The sequence below is a fragment of the Hyla sarda genome, chromosome 10 (genome assembly GCF_029499605.1).
Source record: "Hyla sarda isolate aHylSar1 chromosome 10, aHylSar1.hap1, whole genome shotgun sequence".
Taxonomy (NCBI): Eukaryota; Metazoa; Chordata; class Amphibia; order Anura; family Hylidae; genus Hyla; species Hyla sarda.
Window position 1 is genome coordinate 33836623 of NC_079198.1, and position 16323 is coordinate 33852945.

General features: G+C 44.4%; 1 protein-coding gene across 3 annotated transcripts in view; it reads left to right on the forward strand.

The window, feature by feature from the left end:
• DDX6 (DEAD-box helicase 6) overlaps positions 1 to 15491 on the forward strand; it is a 76304-nt gene extending 60813 nt beyond the window's left edge. For all 3 annotated transcript variants that reach the window (XM_056542663.1, XM_056542661.1, XM_056542662.1), the window contains exons 13-14: positions 7646 to 7825; positions 11689 to 15491. In XM_056542663.1, coding sequence (XP_056398638.1) covers positions 7646 to 7818 — 173 coding nt within the window. In that variant the 3' untranslated portion in view covers positions 7819 to 7825; positions 11689 to 15491. The remainder of the gene's footprint in view (positions 1 to 7645; positions 7826 to 11688) is intronic.
• The last annotated feature ends 832 nt before the right edge of the window (positions 15492 to 16323 follow it).

Below are 16323 nucleotides of genomic sequence, written 5' to 3' on the forward strand. Positions count from 1 at the left end.
TACACTGTTGCCCTCCAGATGCTGCAAAACTACAACTCCCAGCATGCCCAGACAGTTGTCATGCTGGGATTTGTAGTTTTGCAACAGCTGGAGGGCTACAGTTTGGAGATCACTGTGCGGTGAACTGTGGCCCTCTAGATCTTGAAAACTAAAACTCCCAGCATGCCCACATAGCAGTTTGCTGTCTGGGCATGCTGGGAGTTGTAGTTGCGTACCTCCAGCTGTTGCATAACTAAATCTCCCAGCATGCACTTCGTCGATCAGTACATGCTGGGAGTTGTAGTTTTGCAACAGCTGGAGACACACAGGTTCTGTTACCTAACTCAGTGTTTTCCAACCAGTGTGCCTCCAGCTTTTGCAAAAGTACAACTCCCAGCATGCACGGTCTCAGTGCATGCTGGGAGTTGTACTTTTGAAACAGCTGGAGGTTTGCCCCCCCCCCCCCCCCCCCCCATGTGAATGTACAGGGTACATTCACACGGGCAGGTTTACAGTAAGTTTCCTGCTTCAAGTATGAGCTGCAGGAAATTTTTCGCCCCAGCGCAAACTCCTAGCGGTAAGCTCACTGTAAACCTCCTCCAGTACGAATGTACCCTAAAAACACTACACTACATTAACACATAATAAAGGGTAAAACACAAAATATGCACCCCCTTACACGCAATACACCCCCCCCCCAATAAAAATGAAAAACGTATTGTACAGCAGGGTTTCCAAAACGGAGCCTCCAGCTGTTGCAAAACAACTCCCTGCATTTCCAGACAGCCACTGACTGTCCAGGCATGCTGGGAGTTTAGCAACAGCTGAAGGCACCCTGTTTGGAAATCACTGGCGTAGAATACCCCTATGTCCGCCCCTATGCAATCCCAAATTTAGTCCTCAAATGCGCATGGCGCTCTCACTTTGGAGCCCTGTCGTTTTTCAATTAAACAGTTTAGTGCCACAGATGGGGTATTTCTGTACTCGGGAGAAATTACACTACAAATTTTGGGGGTCTTTTTCTCCTTTTACCCCTTATGAAAAGGAAAAGTTGGGGTCTACACCAGCCTGTTAGTGTAACACAATTTCTCCTCAGTACAGAAATACCCCATATGTGGGCGTAAAATGCTCTGCAGGCACACAAGGCTCAGGAGTGAGAGCGCACCATGGACATTTGAGGCCTAAATTGGTGATTTGCACAGGGTTGGCTGATTTTACAGTGGTTCTGACATAAACGCAAAACAATAAATACCCACATGTGACCCCATTTTGGAAACTGCACCCCTCATGGAACGTAACAAGGGGTAGAGTGAACTTTAACACCCCCCAGGTGTTTCACGAATTTTCATTAAAGTTGTATGGGAAAATAAATAAAAAAATTAAAAAATTTCACTAAAATGTTTGTTACCCCAAATTTTTCATTTTCACAAGGGAAAATAGGAAAAAGCCCCCCAAAATTTGTAACCCCATTTCTCTTGAGTATATAAATACCCCATATGTGGATGTAAAGTGCTCTGCAGGCGAACTACAATGCTCAGAAGAGGAGGATTGGGATTTTGAAGAGAAAATTTGTCTGGAATTGAAGGCCTTGTGTTAACAAAGCCCCCATAGTGCCAGAACAAAGGACCCCTCCCACATGTGACCCCATTTTGGAAACTACATCCCTCACGTAATGTAATAAGGGGTGCAGTGAGCATTTACTCCCCACAGGTGTCTGACAGATTTTTGGAACAGTGGTCCGTGAAAATGAAAAATTAAATTTTTCATTTGCTCAGCCCACTGTTCCAAAGATCTGTCAAACGCCAGTGGAGTGTAAATGCTCACTGCAGCCCTTATTGCTTTCTGTGAGGGGGGGTAGTTTCCAAAAATGGGGTGACATTGGGGGGGGGGGCACGGTTCTGGCACCACGGGGGCTTTGTAAACGCACTTGGCCCCTGACTTTCATTCCAAACAAATTCCCTTTCCAAAAGCTCAATGGTGCTCCTCCTCTTCTGAGCATTGTAGTGCGCCAGCAGAGCACTTGACGTCCACACATGGGGTATTTCCATACTCAGAAGAAATTGGGTTACAAATTTTGGGGGTAATTTTCTCCTATTACCTCTTGTAAAAATGTAAAATTTGGGGAAAAAACAGCAATGGTCTCCCAACTCCGCCAGGGTAGTATTCAGGATCCCTCCAGGGGATTTATCTACACTAGCTCTTGGAAGCTCCTATGCCAGAGATTTTCTGGGTTCTGCTTCCATGCGCAGCCGCTGTGCTGCCTTTGCCACAGGCTACCTGGTAGCCCTCCTTCGCTCCATGTTGCTTATAGCCTGGAATGCGGACACAGCCTTCAAGAAGTGAGGCAACGGGCAGAAAGGAATTCCTTATACCTCTGGATAAGGCTCGCAGAACCACTTTCCATCGGAAGTCCTCCTCCTTCCGATCCTGCGGACCTTTGGTACCAGCAAAGGTCCAGCCAGGCGCCCTTCACGGGAAGAGGGCTCCCTCCTTCCTGACCCGTCCATCCCGGAGGTCGGCTAACCGTTCCGGACGTTTTGCTGCCCCAGCAAGCACCCGTAGGCCTACCTCGGACTAAGGGGCCGCCCCCCCCCCCTCCGACTTTTCTCGGTGGTTGGTCGTCTTCTCTTCCGGGATGCCTGGACATGCACTTTTAGGTTTCCTGGGTCAGGGATGTTGTAGCCAACGGATACAGGGTCGAATTTGCCTCCCTTCCATGGGACTGCTTTTTTTCTTTCCTGGACCGCTGGTCCTCCTCTCTAGCGGAGGCATTTCGGGGCGCGTTCCAGTTCACTTTCATCCAGGGAGTAATTGTCCCTGTTCCTTCAGGGGAACGTTTTTAAGGTTTTTTTATTCCAACCTCTTTGGGCAAACAGCAACGCCCGTCTTGGGGACCACAATCTTGGTTCTCGAGCATCTTCTGCTTCCCATTCCAAATGGAGTCTCTCCGTTCGGTGCTGGAGTCCATGGTTCAAGGGGAGTTTTTCTTCCCTCAGTGGACATCAAGGATGCCTTCCTCCACATTCCAATATTTCCCGGTCATCAGCGGTACTTCCGCTTTGCAGTTCTGGACAGCCATTTTCTATTGTGGCTCTCCTTTTCGGTCTGACCCCTACTCCGCGGGTCCTTACCAAGGACCTGACGCCTGTGATAGCTCTGTTACGGACGAGTTGTTTCAGTGATTCCTTTCTTGGAAGACCTCCTGATCAGAGCTCCAACCAGGGCCCAGACTCTGGAGGGGTTTTAGTCTCAACCTCCAACCCTTGTTTTCTCTTCAGTTGGATGGTTAATCGTGACAAGTTCAACCTCTCTCCTGGGGCTCCAGTTCGCCTCTGCCCGCTTTCGACTCTGCCGGACGTTCGGCTGACTCTCGTCACGAGTCAGATAACTTCGGCATCCTGCTCCAGTTTCCATTCGCTTTTGCATACTGTCCTGGGTCTGTTGCTGGAGGCCGTGCCATTCGCAGTTTCATCACCGACCTCTTCAACTGGTGATTCTCTTCCAGTGGGACAGGTCCCCTTTCTCTCTTGACAGTCTTGTCGGTCCCTTCTATGGTGGCTTCGTTTCCCCCTGCTTTTCAGGGCGCTGACTGGGGAGGTGTTTTCAAGGACTGGCCGGTCTGGGGTCTTGGTCCCCCCCAGAAGTCCTTCTCCCCATCAACATGCTGGGACTAGGGCAATTCTATCTTTGCTTGCTTCTTCGGGAAATTCCCTTCTGGGCAGAACTCAAGTTTCCGACCATCTCAACGATCTTCATTCTGGACATACTCAACTGGTAGGTGGTGTGTCTCAGCTGGTCCTCAGCCGTCCAAGGCGAGTGGTCCCTACATCCGGAGGTGTTTGCAGTGACCTGCAACCTCTAGGGCGCTCCAGGCGTGGACCTCTACTCCTCCCGCCACAACTGCAGCGTTCCTCTCATGGTCGGGCTTTGCCCTACATTATCTGTTTTAGTTGTGCCTGGCCCTACCTCATGTTTCCTCCCCTTCCTCTCATTACAGAGTCCTGAGGAAACTCACAGCAGAGGGCGTTCCCGCCATTCTCGTGGCCCAGACTGGCTCCGGCGGGCGTGGTACGTCGTCGCGGTCAGGCTCCTAACGACTTACCACTGTGACTTCCCTCTCGCCCAGACCTCCTATCTTAGGTCCCCTGTGCCATCTCTATTTACAGTCTCGGCTTTTGACGGCGTGGAGTTTGAGACTGCGGTTTCTCTTCCCAAGTGGTTCGCACCATGCTGAGGGCTCGCAAGCCTTCCTCTGCAAAGATTTGCCACCATACCTGGCGGTCTTATTTTCATTGGTGTGAATCTCAGCCTTTTTTTCTCTGGTCGTGGTTTTCCTTCCCCGACCGCTTTTCCCTTTCCAGTCAGGGTTGGCTCTCGGCTCCCTTTAGTGTCAAAGTTCGTCCTTCTTTTTTTATTCCTTTTCAAAGTGGACATGGCGTTCAATTCTCATGTCCAGACCTGCTTCAGGGAGTGACACACACTGCCCCTCCTTCTCGGTCCCCTTCTCCCCTTGGGACTTACACTTGGTCTTAGGTGCCCTGCAAGGCGCTCCTTTTGAACCTCTCGGGGACATTCCTCTTCGCCTCCTTCCCTGGAAGGTGACGTTCCTTATTACTCTTGCCTCTGTTAGGTGGGTGTCAGAGCTGGCAGTTTTCTCCTTCCGTTCTGCTTTCCTGGTTGTATACCAGTACAAGTTGTTTTCCATCCAGGTCCGTCCTTTTTACCTGAGATGGTTTCGACTTTTTCATCTCAATGAGGACATCGTCCTGCCGTCTTTTTGTCCAGCCCCTTCTCATCCCAGGGAGTTTGCTCCACAAACTGGTTGTGGAGAGGGCTGTTCGGACTTATCTCTCAGTCCCTTCCTTTCGGCAGTGTGACTCCTTTTTTTGTTTTTCCGGAAGGTCGTCTTACAGGACATCCTGCTTCTACGGCCACCATTTTTCGAAGGATCCAGTCTGCTTACTGCTGCAAGGTGAAGATTCCCCCTTTGGGGTTTTGGCTCATTCCGCCCGTTTTTGGGGCTTCCTGGGCCTTTCACTTCGTGGCTTCGGCCTCGCAGTTCTGTAAAGCGGCCACGTGGCCGTCTTTGCTCTTTCACAAGGTTCTACCAGATTCATACTTTTGCATCAGCTGATGCTACTCTGGGCCGTAAGACGTTGCAGGCGGCAGTGTTCCAGCCGTTCACCTGACTGATTCCTTACCCACCCAAGGGACGGTTTTGGTACGTCCCAAGGTCTGTGTCCCCCAATGGAGCCGATAGAGAAAAGGAGATTTTTGTTCTTACCGTAAAATCCTTTTCTCGGAGGATTTAACAAAAAGTTGTGAAATACTTGTGAGGTGTTAAGGCTCACTGTAGCCCTTGTTGTGTTCCTTGAGGGGTGTAGTTTCCAAAAATAGTATGCCATGATTTTTTTTTTTTTTTTTTATTTATTTTTTTTGCTGTTCTGGCACCATAGGGGCTTGCTTCCTAAATGCAACATGTCCCCCCAACAACCATTTCAGCAATATTTGCTTTCAAAAAACCAAATGTGACTCCTTCTCTTCTGAGCATTGTAGTTCGCCCGCAGAGCATTTTACGTCTTCTGAGCATTTCCATACTCAGAAGAGATGGGGTTACACATTTTGGGGGGCATTTTCTCCCATTACCCTTTATAAAAAAAATTGAAAATTTGGGGAAAAAACTGCACTTTAGTGAGAATTTTTTTTTTTTTTTCATTTACACATCCGACTTTAACGAAAGTCATCAAACACCTGTGGGGTGTTAAGGCTCACTGGACCCCTTGTTACGTGCCTTGAGGGGTGTAGTTTCCAAAATGGTATACCATGTGGGGGGTTTTCTGCTGTTCTGGCATCATAGGAGCTTCCTAAATGTGACATGCCCCCCAAAAAACCATTTCAGAAAAACCTCACTCTCCAAAATCCCATTGTCACTGTTTCCTTACTCGAGAGAAATTGGGTTACAAATTTTGAGTATTTCTCTCCTTTTACCTCTTGTAAAAATTCAAAAACTGGGTCTACAAGAACATGCGAGTATAAAAAATGAAGATTTTGAATTTTCTCCTTTATTTTGCTTATAACACTTTAGGTGTTTCACAGGAATAACACACTTACTGAATGTCATTTTGAATGCTTTGAGGGGTGCAGTTTTTATTATGGGGTCATTTGTGGGGTGTTTCTAATAGGAAGGCCCTTCAAATCCACTTCAAAACTAAACTGGTCCCTGAAAAATTCTGATTTTGTGGAAAATTGCTGCTGAACTTTGAAGCCCTCTGGTGTCTTCCAAAAGTAAAAACATGTCAACTTTATGATCAAAGTTAGAAAAATGCTAAATTTACAATTTTCTTCATCAAATTCTAAAATTTTTCACCAAGAAATGATGCAAGTATTGACACATTTTTACCACTAACATAAAGTAGAATATGTCACGAAAAAACAATCTCTGAATCAGAATGAAAGGTAAAAACATCCCAGAGTTATTAATGCTTAAAGTGAAAGTGGTCAGATGTGCAAAAAACTCTCTGGTCCTTAAGGGGTTAAAGCTTGTGGCTGAAGGTAGCATTTAGTCCTATTTCTGTTTTGCTAGTTTACTGTATTTTAGAATGTATTGTAGTATGTATTTTCCAGGTTTAAGGTTTTCTTCTGGTACATTCACAAGAAAAATGTAAATCTTACTGTATTCTATGGTCCAGGAAATTAATTAATTTCGTTCCTGGCCAGATCTTGGCACAAAGCTCTATTTTGCCACTTTAGAGGTCACACAGAATTATAGCATCACCTGCCAGAATTGGTGCAGCCAGGGGAGAATGTAATCTCAAGATTTATCTTTCGTTCTTAAGAAATTATAAAGTGACTTCCAGTCTTGCTAACCATAGAGATTGACATGGATTTGTAATAATTTTGAATACAGATACTGACAAATTATAGTTCGGTTAAAAAAAATTAAAAATCGTGGTGTCCACATTTAGACAAAGAAACCTGCCGCAATTCAGTGCAAAAGCATAGTAGATGTTGGATGTACATACATCTGCATACAACAGTGCAGTCAGAGCCCAAACATAGGTTCCTTGTGCGTTAAATATATAATTTTGTGGAGTTCCGATTCATTCATTCTGTATTTTGGTCTCTGATCCGTGGACACTACCAGATTGGGACATTTATAGTTTGAAGCACAACTTCCCCCTTGTTGATCCATTCTCTGGTGTCTAGGAATTTTATCTTCCAATGCACATGGATTTGTCCCCATCATGGTAAAACAAGTACTATAGTAATTTTAGTGGGAGTGATATGGGTTGTGTGGCTGTTTCTTTAAAGGGATTATCCCAGAATAGAGAGAACAGAGCAAATTTCTTTAAAAAACTGCTCCCCCTCTGTTTCCAGGTTGGGTGTGGTTCTGCAGCTCAGTTCTATTGAAGTAAATGGAGCCAAGTGGTAGTACCACACAACCTGGGGACAGGCAGGAGCTGTTTTTGAAAAGAAATTGGCTGTTTTTCAATCCTGGATAACCCATTTAATCCGGCCTATCCTCCAGTGTATGCTATCTGTAGGGACTAACATGCCATAAAGTCTGAATCAAGCAGTTTTCTGTAATCTTACATTTTTTGCATTCGTTTGACAACCAAAGTTTACATAGTATTAACAAAACCTGTTTTTCTTATATTTTTTTTAGGTCGCTTTGGCCACCTTGGACTTGCCATTAACTTGATCACCTATGATGACAGATTTAACCTAAAAAGTATTGAAGAACAACTGGGAACAGAAATCAAACCCATACCCAGCAGTATCGACAAAAGCCTGTATGTGGCAGAATATCACAGTGAATCTGGAGAAGAAAAGCGTTAACCTGCATGTAAGTGTTTATTTAGGTGGTCATGGGTTTTGTAACTTTTATTTATTTTTGATAAATCACAGATCCTGTATGTTACTTTAATGTGGTGTGGTACCTCATAATTCCTAGTTGTGGTTTAATGATCCTCCTTTGAACTGTTAGGTCGCTTTCACACTAGAATGCTCCATTAAAAAAAACATTAAAAACTGACGTTAAACGGTCGTTACAAAATCCCATTATAGTCTATGGGATTTTTAAATGACCAGTTTTAACCCGTCATAGCCCGTTATTAATAATGGACGTTATTTTGTGACAGAGGTAGCTGGAGAAATAGTGCATGCACTATTTCTCCCGTTACTTTCTCCCATCTCAAAATAACATTATTAACTGGCTATGACGGGTTAAAACGGGTAACTTAAAAAATCCCATAGACTATAATGGGATTTTGTAAAGGCCGTTTAACATCAGTTTTTAATGTTTTATTTTTTATTTTTTTTAAATGGAGCATTCTATAGTGTGAAAGCGGCATAACAGTTCTAAGGAGGGTCATTAAACGGGTAATGTAAAAATCCCATAGACTATATAATGGGATTTTGTAACTGCTGTTTAACGTCAATTTTAATGGTTTTTGTTAACGGATCTTTAAAACAGAGCATTCTATAGTGTGAAAGCAGCCTTAGTTCTGCGTATACAAATATTACAGACTGACTAAATTGCATGAACGTATTACCATTGCAGAAATGTAAGCTACCGTATATACTTGAGTATAAGCCGAGGCCCCTAATTTCACGATTTTAAGTGCTGAAAACGCCCCCTCGGCTTATACTCAAGTGAACACTCTGCCTGTCAATCCCTTCATCAGTGGTCTTCAACCTGCGGACCTCCGGATGTTTCAAAACTACAACTCCCATCATGCCGGGTGTTGTAGTTTTGAAACCTCTTGAGGTCTGCAGGTTGAAGACCACTGCGGCCTTCGTCATCATCATCCAGCCCCCCCCCCCCCCCCCCCCTTTTTGTTTTGTACTCTCCTCCCCTCGGCAGGAAGTTAGCGTGAGCTGGTCCAGGCCATCTATGCTGCAGGGACCATCCGGTGGGGCGGATTAGTCGTTGCAGGCTGTCCATTTTCACTGGGGGGCCTCTTCCGCGCTTCGGGCCTGGACAAGTGACGTTGCCTTGACGACGACGCACAGGGACGTTACGCATGAACGTCCCTGTTCGTGTCGTCGTCAAGGCAACGTCATTACTCCGGGGCAGGGCCCGAAGCGTGGAGAAGAGGGCCCCCCCCCCCCCCCCCTGGTGAAAAAATGGACAGCCCGCAATGACTAACCATCCCCACCGGACGGTCCCTGCAGCATGGATGGCCCGGACCAGCTCACCCTAACTTACCGCCTGGGGGGGGGGCTGGATGATGACTAAGGCCGCAGTGGTCTTCAACCTGTGGACCTCCAGAGGTTTCAAAACTACAACACCCGGCATGCCCGGACAGCCGATGGCCAGGCTTGCTGGGAGTTGTAGATTTGCAACATCTGGAGGTCCGCAGGTTGAAGACCACTGATGAAGGGATTGACAGGCGGAGAGTTCACTTGAGTATAAGCAGAGGGGGGCATTTCAGCACGAAAAATCGTGCTGAAAAACTTGGCTTATACTCGAGTATATACGGTAAGTAGAGAAGGGCCACAACAAAGTGCTGATGAGCTGTTAACCTATCTATAGACAGGTTTTTTTTTATTTTTTTTTATATATAAATAAAAAATAAATAAATCTCTCCTTTTAAGGGTATGTTTACTTGGGCAAGAAAGATCCCAAAATATTTTTTTTCCCCTTTCCCATTGATTTAATTGGGGAATGATCAAAAAAACATGCGGTTTTAAAATACCGTATTTATCGCCGTATAACATGCACTTTTTAGGCTAAAATTTTTAGCCTAAAGTCTATGTGCGTGTTATACGCCGATACACCCCCAGGAAAGGCAGGGGGAGAGAGGCCGTCGCTGCCTGCTTCTCTCCCCCTGCCTTCCCTGGGGTCTAGAGCCCTGCTGCCGGCCCTTCTCTCCCCCTGGTTATCGGCGCCGCTGCCCGTTCGGTCCCCCCTGACTATCGGTGCCGGCGCCGATAGCCAGGGGGAGAGAAGCGGCGCCGACAGCCAGGGGGAGAGAAGGGGCAGCGGCACCCATTACCGGCACCGCTGCCCCGTTGCCTCCCCCATCCCCAGTGGCATAATTACCTGTTGCCGGGGTCAGGTCCGCGCTGCTGCAGGCCTCCGGCGTGCGTCCCCTGCGTCATTGCTATGCACGGCGCGGTGCACTGACGTCATGCGCCGCGCCGTGCAGCGCATAGCAACGACGCAGGGGACTCACGCCGGAGGCCTGCAGCAGCGCGGACCCGACCCCGGCAACAGGTAATTATGCCACCGGGGATGGGGGGAGGCAACGGGGCAGCGGCGCCGGCAATGGGTGCCGCTGCCCCTTCTCTCCCCCTGGCTGTCGGCGCCGCTTCTCTCCTCCTGGCTATCGGCGCCGGCAATGGGGCGCCGGCACCGATAGTCAGGGGGACAGAACGGGCAGTGGCGCCGATAGCCAGGGGGAGAGAAGGGCCGGCAGCAGGGCTCTAGACCCCAGGAAAGGCAGGGGGAGAGAAGCGGGCAGCGACGGCGCCTCTCCCCCTGCCTTTCCTGGGGGTGTATCGGGGTATACACGCGTACACACACCCTCATTTTACCATGGATATTTGGGTAAACTTTTTTTACCCAAATATCCTTGGTAAAATGAGGGTGCGTGTTATAGGCCGGTGCGTGGTATACCCCGATAAATACGGTACCTTAAGGCATACCTGTCATATCCCACAACAAAAAGTTGTTACTCTGTACCTTATCCTGATCATGTACACATACATTTTTATGTAGCTAGCACCTTTTTTATTTTTCTCACAAATACCCTATATCTCTTGATCACTTGTGGAGGGGGCTAGTCCTCACTCTAAATCACCCATCTTTCCTCATTTTTTCTGTACTGGGTCCCTTCATCCAATCTCTGTAGGCTGCTCTGTAACCCCTTTCTCTGTTTTCATTATGTACATGTTACTCAATTTCACTTCCACAGATAGAGGGAGATTTATCAAAACTTCTGCAGAGGAAAAGTTGCGGAGTTACCCATAGCAAACAGTTAGATCACTTCTTTCATTTTTCAAAGGACTTTTCAAAAATGAAAGAAGCAATCTGGCTACTATGGGCACCTGCACCACTTTTTCTTTCCACCGGTTTTGAGGAATCTCCCCCAAAGGCCCTGATTTACGAATTGTTGGGTTTTGATAGTGTGGAATGTTTCTGACTTGCACACTTTTTACTATGAGGATTCACATTCACAAGGCAGGACGTTTTTCTGACCAGTAATTTCTTGGAAATTTTCAGCCATTTATTCACAGGTTTTTCTGTGACTTTAACAGTAAATAGGTAGAGTTTAGTTTAGCGCAGTGTGCAAAAAAAAATCTGGTGCAGGCACAACTTGTGGCACACTGCTCCACATTTTGCAACATCACCCGACAAAAGCTGGTCAGGTTTACAATAGTCATGTGGTGTTTGTAATCATTAGAAAAAAAAAATGGTCCCTGCAAAAAAATAAAAAAAATTAGCTCTCATATGGCTCTGGGTGAAAATAAAAGTTCTCTTGGAAAAGGCAAGGATGAAAAAATTAGCTAAAAATTTTAATTTGCCTAAATGGGCCTGGTTATAAAGGGTTAACAGGAAGCGCTGAAATCAAAGACAGTTTAAGAAATAACCTACATTCAACCATGTGAACATAACCTAAAGGAGGGATGGTTTTTATTTGAGTAAAGTAGAATGTTGCTGTCGAACTGTATTGAGAATGAAGGAATATTTTCTTGTTGCAGGCTATGACTGACCCCGAGAAGAGTTTGACCATGCATCCTTTTCTTGATGAGGGTTTCTTTCCCGTTCACCTGCCTCCCATTGTTTTTTTTTTTTCTTCTGCCTTCTGGAACACTGACCAGCATAATATCAAGCCTGGAGATCCCCCACAATTATTTGATCCCCATTGTTTGCACTGTGCACCCACAAAACTCATTGTTGCACTTAATTTTCTCACTTTAAATCCCATGGAAGAAGGAAAGCATACTGGAATCTGCTGTTCAATTTTCTGCTGAAGACCCTTGCACTATTATAGGCTTTTCATGTCTGCATTTCCCCGACCCATTAAGATTCAACTGGTTCAGCAATGCAATATTCAATTTCAGTCCCTCCTTTTAGACTTTGCAAGTACTTAACACCACCAATGTTTATGTTGCATCCTCTTGTGGCAGTGTGGAGTTTGTCTAATTTTTTTTTATTTTTTCCCCCTCATAACGCAAACTATTTTACGTGTGCGAGAAGTGCCTTATGCTACAAGACCATTCAAGGTTTTCTTCACTGCAGCCCTTTATAAGAAAATACTCATTTCATAGCATTTTTTTTTTTTTTTTTTTATAAATAACCTTGAACATCTGCAGACCACTAAGCTGGTGCTTTTAGATCAAAACTGCTAGCGGTGTAACTCTTCCACTTGTATATTTGTCCTCTCACTATTTTCATCTGGAATGCAAGAGATTGCAAAGTACGGGGGTTCCAATAGCTTGTAAATATGTATACCTGTCATGACACAAGCAAAAAACCCAGTCAGAAGACGGGCTTTAAAGTGCAAGCTCCAGACACTTATTCGACACCTTTAAGGCAGATGCTGGTTTGTTTAGTTTCCAGTCAAACACTAAATGAGGTGTTTTTTCTTTCTCCAATTTTCAGCAACATTTTTGTTTTCAGATTTATTCCAAAGCCATACCCCCTCTAAAATAAGATAAGAGAAATCCCTTGCATGAGGGGTATGGGGGTAATTTAGGAAATTTGTTGTGTATACTTGTATAAAAATGTAAATAATTTAGTTTTTTTGGGGGGGGGGGGGGGGGGTGTGGAAGAATAATTTTTTATTTTCTCAATGATGGTTTGTTGAAGGTTTCTTTATGTTTAGGATTGCAGCTTAAGTTGAGAGAGGTTCAGTTTATCTCAACATTTTAGAGTGCGCAGTCTAAAATTGAGGAGGTTAAATGCAATCTAATCCTTTGTTCTAATATGAAGAGATTCCTTTGACTTAAGTGAAATTTCCTCCTCGTTTCTTACTGCTTTAGGCCACCTAAGTAAAAGATAAGTGTAAAAAAAAAAAACAACAAAAGCTCTGATTTCAAATCCCAGAATGTGGCACATGGTGTAGTTTACTTTAATTTTGGGGAGGTTGGAAATGTTGTTTTGAACTGAGCCTCTCCCAGCATGCTAGATGCTTGGCCTTATGTACAGGCAAAGTGAGTGAGGAACCATCACTTGTTTTTAATTTCATTGTCCCGACATCCAAGCCACCTGGGTTGTGCAGTATTGTATCAATCTTTACCGTAATAAAGCTTGTCCCCTCTTAGTTGAAGCCTGCTAGCACAGAACCTAGCATTTAATATTGCACATCCAGGTGTATGTAGAAGCACAGCTACTTATACAAAATATTCGGAGCACGAACCTTCAGTAATGCAAGAGAACAATTGGCTTATGTTTTTTTTGTTTTTTTGTTTTTTGTTTGTTTTTTTAGAGGTGGGGTAGATTATTTAATACTTCTATTTAACAGAATGATCTGATAACTCTGCTACTGAAGGGGAGTATTCTAAGGCAATTTCTTTTCCATGTTGGATCATGGTGCAATAAGTAACCTCCTCTTGCCCAGTTCTGTTTTATATTGCACCTGTCATTGTGCAATTCTGTGCCACTGCAATCATGAAGTGCAGTGTTTTGCTGGTGCTAAATCCATGATCCATAAATGAATTAGACTTTATTTTCCCCATCAAACTACTCTAGAAGTGTCAATACCCTGCTTTTACATTGCACAGAAGGGTTTGACTTTTTGAGCCCTATAGGAATAGATTGGCAGCACTTTGGAAAAAGCTGTCTCGGGTGCAGATATGCCAAGATTCTGCTCAAAAGAGTAATTGAAAGATGCTCTGAAATACTTTAAATTTTAAGATTTTTTTTTCTCCTTTTATGTATAAAATACCTCAGTCATATTCATTGCAGTCTTCCAAGCTTTGGCAGCAAGCTGATCTAATGTAGAGTCCAAATATCCATTTTCCAAGTGAACATGACTGCAATTGATGAGCTGTGACATGATAGAATGGCAGCATGAGTTAGAGCGGATTCCCCGTCTGCCAGAGGAGCTTCCAAACCCTAATGATGTATGGCTCCACATAATACCATGAAAATGTTCATGGCTGAATTTGACTAATCCCAAGGTTGGGTATGGGAGCATGGAACAGTTTCCTCCTTTTCTTTTCTTTTTTTTTTTTTTTTAAACCCTCCTGGAATGAGATGGGAGCATCTTTCAATTGTAAGGATAAAATCTTATCCTCCTTAACAAAGCATCCAGTTAAAATAAGGTATTACTGTTCAGTGTTTAAACCTATTAAAATCCTGTCTAAACACTGAACAGGTTTGGCATCTCATTCTGGTTTGTTCTGTTTTTTTTTTGGGGGGGGGGGGGGGGGTTGGTTGGGCGTAATGGGATTAGAATCTGACGTTAAACTTATTGGGAACAGTTTCTAAAATGATCCTTTTTTTTTTTTAACAAAGTTCTACTGAATAGAGTGAAAGTGGAACAAATTCCCTTTTCTTTAAAAAAAAAAAAAATAATAATAATAATAAATCAAACGTGTGGACACAGATACCTATGTTCTCTACATTTTTTTTTTTCTCAGTTTTTGTTTCCTGAATAAGCACTGAGAATTCCTTTACATACTAAACTCAGTATGTGAAGAAGCACTTGAAAGAAATTGTTCCTAATATGTTTAGACAGATCTCACAAGCCAAGATGGGGTAGGTACAGCATTAGTTTGTACCCTTCAAGAAATACTGTAGTGGAATATAACTTCTCTATCTGAAGGATAGGGGTCCAACTGCTGGGACCCTCTCCGATCTCCTGTACAGCACCACGGCAGTCTGCAGGAAGGGGGCGTTTCGTGTCCCACATGATGCGACTGCCAACACTCCCCCTACATGTAGTCCATAGAGCTACATGGAGGGGGGCGTGTCTGTTACGGCTTCCTGCGGGGTTGGCACAGCGCTTCCTGCGGACTGCCACGGTCCCATACAGGAGATCGTAAGGGGTCTCAGTGGTTGGACCCCGTTCGACTTTTAAATTATCCCTCATCATTCGGATAGAGAAGTTATATTCCTTTAGAGTATTCCTTTAAGTTGGTGGGTGGGGGTGGGTAATCATTTGTATGTCAACAGTTTTAACACAAAGCAGTTTAACATCTGATGGCAGACAAATTATAAACCCTGATTTCAGTGACTCGTCCTCCTGGTGTTGCGGTCCTGTTGCAACTACAAGAGGATATTAATGCCATTTTCCAGTCAAACTTCTGTGATTGGTCGCTGCTTAGCTGCAACCATAGGACCATAAACTGTAATATCGAAAGTGACTTCAGTATCCATGGGGGTTAACTAAGCTGCTACCATCACTGCTTCCTATAGAATGAGAAAATGGCCCAGTGGAATTTCCTTTTTTTTTTTTAATTCTTTGTTGGTTCAGGTGGTCCGACCTAAGTGTGAAGAGAAATGTTACAATCTGGAAGTTGTTTTTCTGTTAATAAATTTCCACTGGAAATCACAACGTTGTTGTTTTTTGTATGTGTCAAATCAATTGTGGTTGCCTATTACACATTAAACTACAACTACATGGTAATATAGTTATGAACTTATGAATACACCTATTAAAAAGCAGAAGTTCTGCTGATGTACCTGAAGACCCCACCTATTACTGCACGGAATTCTATGATAAATACACAGCAATACAGTGGTTTGCTTGAGAAGGGTTTGTTTACCAACATAACAAGCATTGGGCTTTTTGCTGGTTCTAATTGGTGTGCACACAGACAGTGGTCTCCAAATTGTGGCAGTGTTGCTGTTTCCTAATTACTACCATCTTTAACCATACCACTCATCTATGGAAGCGTCACCTATTACTTTTTCAAAAGTCATTGCATTTTTAATAAGCAATCTGACTGGCTGCTATGGGCAGCTGCCCCACTATTCCTTAGCAAGTATTTTAATAACACTCAGTGACCCCTTTCTGTAACTTTGTGCTCTCTGCTTTGACACAGAGTTGATGTGATTCTTGAACAGCAGTTTTCATTAATACTATTCAATTGGGAGAAAATAAATGTCACAAGCTGACATGTTGGCTTCCTTTTACAGTACCACACTGGAGTTCAGCAAGCTTTTAAAAGGGCCTATAGTTAACCAATATCTGGACTAGAGATGAGCGAACTTAGTGATTCGATTCATTACAAACTTCTCGGCTCGGCGGTTGCTGACTTTAGCCTGCATAAAGGAGTCTCTCCTAGGACTGTATCCACCTGATCCAGCCCCGGAACACCTGAAAGCTGAACTAATTTATGCAGGATAAAGTCAGCAACCGCCAAGTTGAGAAGTTCGTATCGAAT